The following is a 5,614-nucleotide window of genomic DNA, read 5'->3' on the forward strand; positions in this document are numbered from 1 at the left end:
TGTGTAGTATTGAATGAACGAAACATAATTCGTTATATAAATTCAAATTCAAAACACCTTTGTCTATAATTTAGAGATCATCAATTTAATTTAATTCAATTTAGATTTAAAACACTTGCGTCCATTCAATTCGATTAAAAAAAATCCATTAGCAAAATATTAGTGTTGTTGGTGATGACGATAACAAAAGAGGAAAAGAAGAAGAAGAAGAGAAGGAGGAGAAGGAGAAGCAGAAGAAGAATCTGCATGCACGAAGAAGAAGAAGGAGGAGGAAGAGGAGGTATACGTGAATTTGAAAGAAGAAGAAGATGACGTATGCGTATATTTGAAAGAAGAAGAAAAAAAAGAAGCGGACGGGAGAAGAAGAAGCACGAGAGAGGAGAAGAAGATAAAGCGTGTATAATAACACTCTTTTAATGAAAGTGATTTTTGTTAGTATTGGACCTACTTAAATAAAATTTAAATAAAAAAACATTTAAATGTGTAATATACTCCTATTATATATATGCAGGATTTACAACTTTAAATGGCAATGAAACGAAATATTCTATCAATATTTCTTATCTCTTTCTACCCTTGCTTATTTTCATTTATAGTAAATTAGTGGTTATAACGATATTATTAGACTTTAAAAATTAGACACTAAATAATAATGATTTTCACACAATTCTCTTAAATTAGTGATGTTTATTTTTTATTTTGTTTTATAAATAAACGTCCATTTAGTAATAAGTTATGTAATATTTTCTTTTTCTAGACATACACCTTATTAATACTAATTTACCCTAGAACATGTGATAAGAGACAATAAATGAACAAAATAATTATAGAGAGAACTTTCATCTTAAAAGGCTTTTAGTCTTTTTTATATAATATTCGCCATTTCTCTCGATTTGTAAATAATATACAATTTATAAAATTAATAGGTTCTATTAGGTTAGTTATATCTTGTGTATTATTAACACTTTTTATGGAAGATATTAAAATGATGTCTTTGAGTAGTTATATTTATTTAGAAACTATGCAAATAATTTTCTTCAATTTTGTTGTTAATAATTACGATATTAAGAATATTTTTTTTTATTTTGCTGACACACTCTACAAAATTATTTTATTATGAAAGATTTTGTCATTTTAATGACTAATTAATTAGCAAAAATTTATGTGAATCAAGTGCATAAATATATACCATTATGTAATAACTATTTTTAGTGTTATACAAAACATTATATATAAAATAAGATTTGACTTTTATCTATACAAATAGTATGAAAAATTAAAGGAAATTATGATTGCTTATGGTCCTCTATTAACACCAATGGTCCTCTATTAACACCAATGTATGTTTACTATGGAAGTTTTGTGAAATAAGTTTTTTTTTTAAATGTTCATTTATCCTTCTTTCTCTCCATCTCTCTTTTTCTTATTAACTGAAAAAGATATATATTTAAAATTTTAATTAGTTGGTCGTTTAGTTGATTTAAATTTGCTTGATTATCTAGCTAGTTGAATCAAATAATATGACTTCATTGTAACAAAAAAAAAGAAGAAAAAATATGACTTCAACTTGAGATCGTTAAAACAATAAAAATAAAACGAATTAATTTACCAATGACTTAAATTCACATACAGTATAATATTTATTTTAATTTAGAAAAAAAAAAGAAACAAGACAGCTTAGATTTTTGTTCTTTTTTAAAGAGTTAGATTTTCTTACAGCAACGATGAAAAACCAAAGCAAAGCCAGCAAAGGCGGTCTCCCTTGCCACGACACTACCCGTTTGCTGCCACGTGTACATGCTGCTTCGTGGCCTCAAAAATATCCTCCATTTTCTCTTCTCTTCCTTCTTAAACCCTCCACCTTCCTCTTCCTTCTTCCACAAACCCCCTTTCCCCATTCCCTTTTCTCTTTCTCTCACTTCCCAAGTGGGGTTCTCTTAATCCCCCTCAATTCCATTTCTATCCTTGGATTGCCGGATAAAGCTTGAAACTTTCTGGGCTGGTGTTGGGTTTTCTGAGTCGAAGGAAGCAAATTTGGTGTGGGAAAATTAGGAAAAGAGAAAAGGAAAAAGTGGTGATAGTTGAAAGAGGATGAAGATTCAGTGCAACGTGTGTGAGGCTGCTGAGGCTAAAGTTCTTTGCTGTGCTGATGAGGCTGCGCTTTGTTGGGAGTGTGATGAGAAGGTTCATGCTGCTAACAAGCTCGCTAGCAAGCACCAGAGGGTTCCACTTTCCATGTCTTCTTCTCACATGCCCAAATGTGATATTTGTCAGGTAAATTCTTCTTCTTGTTTCCTTGAATGAAAAAATTGTGACTTTTCTGGTTTCGGTTTGAAGAGATGCATATCTCTTAATTGGTTTTTGTGGTAACTGTTTATTTGTTTTGGTGGTTGAACCAAAACCCAAGATTTTGTACAATTTTTTGCATAGGTTCTTATTTTGGATTGTTGTAACTTTATGCTGCTGATTTTGCATTCAGTATATGAAATATTTTAATGATTGATGCTTATTGCTAGTGCAGCTTTTGGGAACTTCATTGGAAACTAAGCTCAAGTTTGGTATGATTTTCATAGGAGGTGTTTGTAACAATTTGTGTCATTGATAAGATTTGTGGTGATTCAAGAAAGTTCTGGGGGCAATTTAAACGGGTTTTGTTAGACATGCCTCCTTCTTTCCATAACAGATTTTCATAGAAAATGACATAAAATCTTGATAGATATTATTAGTATTCGGAGCAGTGAAAACATTTGGAATCATGTTGACAATTAGTTGTGTGTCCTGTCTTCTACTCTCTCTCTCTCTCTCTTTTTCTTTTTTTCTTTCTTTTCCCCCTTGTGTCTGATCTTTTATTCATGGCATGTTTCATTTTCATGGAGATATCTACTTGTTTATTTGTCTTGCCTTTTCCAACTCTTTTCCCATGCTGTGTTTATATTTTTATTGTGGTGGAAGTTGGTACATTTAACTTTCTTTAGAAGGTGCTTCACCAATGTCTTGATTACACAAGTTCATAACTGTGTCTGTTTGTCTTTAATATCTTCTTTTTGAATATGGAGTGAATTTTTGTTTTCTTGGGAACTAGGATGTTGCAATCTAGAAAAAGTGAAAACTGTTGCTTTTGCTTTCAAGAAGTGGTTTTACATGAATAAATACATTGTTGACAATTTTGGTTGAGTTAGTACCTTCTTGATTTGTTACTTGTTTTGCTTCAGTTTAAATGTCATTTTTGAATCATCTTGTGATTATGGTTAGGATCTGATATTCATTACAGGAAGCATTTGGCTATTTCTTCTGTCTAGAGGATCGAGCTTTACTGTGTCGAAAGTGTGATGTAGCAATACACACGGCGAATACTTATGTCTCCGGTCATCAGAGGTTTCTTCTCACTGGTGTAAGAGTAGGTCTAGAAGCAACCGAGCCCGGTGGTACTTCTTCAACTTCTTTGAAGTCGGATTCTGGGGAGAAAGCTTCCGACACCAAGTCCTCTTCTGTCTCCAGAAAGGTGTCGACGATGCCCCAGTCGTCGGATTACAATGAAATGTTACCCCTTGATGCTGGGGGAGTTGGCGAGATGCCTCCAGCTAAGGAGTCTTATGGTGGTGGTTCTACTGCCGGAAATATCTCACCGTGGCCGATCGAAGAATTCCTTGGCCTAAATGATTTCGGTCAAGGTTATAATTACATGGAAGGATCATCAAAGGTATGTGCATAGTTGTTCCAATGCACCCTCATTTGATCATTGGTTTTTGTAGAAAGATTTTATCCTTAATTGTCTTGTTTTACAGTTTTGGTTAGATTCCTTAGGAGGTAAAAATGAAACTCGCCCATGAAAATTTATACCTCAACTTTACCATCAAATCGAACACTCCCTCAAGGGTGCTTGAAGTTTATAGGTTCCTTATTGGGGAAGTTTCGTGATTAAGCTTTTCACTTCTAGTTTCCCTGATGAATTTTTGCAGGCTGATAGTGGTAAGCTTGGGGATTCTGATTCTCCGGTCTTGAGATCCGTCGAAGAGGAAATGGGAATGGAGGACGACGATGAGTACCTGAGCCGCGTTCCGGATTCACCGTGGACAGTTCAGCAGGTCCCTTCTCCTCCTACAGCTTCCGGGTTGTACTGGCCGAAAGACCCTCAGTTTTCATCCGACCATGCTATGTTTGTTCCGGACATATGCTGTTCTCCCATGCAAGAGACTCGGTATTCGAGGCGGCGGAGGCACCACCTTTGAGTTGGTTTCTTCTCTGGTCCCTACCCTCATAACTTAGAGAAAATGCTTCTCCTTTGTTGTTTACATTATATATATGATATGATATGAAGTGGTCTCATCTTACACACAAGATTTAAAGTTGATTAGCTACAATGCTTCAATTCATGGCTGTCTCAGCATCTTCTTTTTAGAGCAAGATCTCTAACTCTTCAATTGTCATTGTGATTGTGCTAAAAACAAAAGGCAGGAATAAATAATTGATGGGAAATGAGAAAGGGCTTTCTCACATTTGTTGTAGAATCAATATATATGTAGATGCATCTCTATTTTCGTTATCATAGTGATCTTGATCTTCTATATTGGTTGTGTTTAGAAGTTTGCTCCTTTCAAAAAGGATTTTCTTTCTTTTGAGAGCTATTATTTGCTTAAAAAGTGACTTGGATCTGCTCTCATATTTGAGACTTTTCTGTTTTATTTAAATTTTGGGAATGATTGGATAAAAGCTTATAAATGATTGATGTAACATATTCGTCATAATTGAGTTGCCACTCACTCGACAAGTTGTCCCACCTCCTCATTTTTATGTTTTGCTTGTAAGGATGCCTTTAAATTGGACCAATATTCAAACAGCCTCTGCAATTTTTGTTTCAACAAAGAAGGCTTTGCGTGCGTTTGTGGATTGCATATATTCATGTTTGCTAGTTAATCACACAACAATTGTCAATTTGTCACAGGCAGAAATTAGAAATTTATATGCCGAAAATATCAAGTTATATGAAGTGAGATGGTTTGATATGTATGATTAAATTATTATTTATAATTTTTAAAAATATTATTTATATATTAAAATTAATTATTAATATATTTGTATATAAATATATATGTTGTTTAATTTATTTATAATATGTATTTGTATTTTAATATAAATTTTATATTAGTGGTTGATTTTGATAGTTGATTTTAGTATATATTTAGTATAATTGAATAATTAATTATTTATTTACATGAAGTAATTGCATATAAATGATCTCATCATTTGTCACACTTGTGAATGTTTCTTATTTATTTATTTATTTTTATATCTATATTCTTTGCTTTATTGCAACTTGCAAGTAGGAGAAGATAAATCCCAATATCTTTGGGGGATAAGTCACGGTAGACAGAGTCTTGTACTTGCATATGAGATTTCTCTTTCAACGCCAACTGTTATTCTTAAATTCTTTTGTCTTCTACTCCCCTCTCCATTTTAATGCATTCCTTCATTTTTTTTATATTATTCGGTGAGTATATTTGGAGATATAAAATTATCGCTGATATATAAAACAAAATTGAGAGAGTACTATCTATTGAAATTAGTCAACGAATGTTGTAAAAACATCTGGTAAAAAAAAAAATCTCTTCTATTA

General features: G+C 32.6%; 1 protein-coding gene across 1 annotated transcript; it reads left to right on the plus strand.

The window, feature by feature from the left end:
• The first annotated feature begins 1,723 nt into the window (after nucleotides 1–1,723).
• On the plus strand, nucleotides 1,724–4,543 carry LOC112703531 (B-box zinc finger protein 22). The gene is made up of 3 exons (XM_025755012.3): nucleotides 1,724–2,274; nucleotides 3,272–3,700; nucleotides 3,960–4,543. Exons 1-3 carry the CDS (start codon nucleotides 2,092–2,094, stop codon nucleotides 4,227–4,229), a joined length of 882 nt encoding a protein of 293 aa, XP_025610797.1. The 5' UTR covers nucleotides 1,724–2,091; the 3' UTR covers nucleotides 4,230–4,543.
• The last annotated feature ends 1,071 nt before the right edge of the window (nucleotides 4,544–5,614 follow it).

The sequence above is a fragment of the Arachis hypogaea genome, chromosome 7 (assembly GCF_003086295.3).
Source record: "Arachis hypogaea cultivar Tifrunner chromosome 7, arahy.Tifrunner.gnm2.J5K5, whole genome shotgun sequence".
Taxonomy (NCBI): domain Eukaryota; kingdom Viridiplantae; phylum Streptophyta; class Magnoliopsida; order Fabales; family Fabaceae; genus Arachis; species Arachis hypogaea.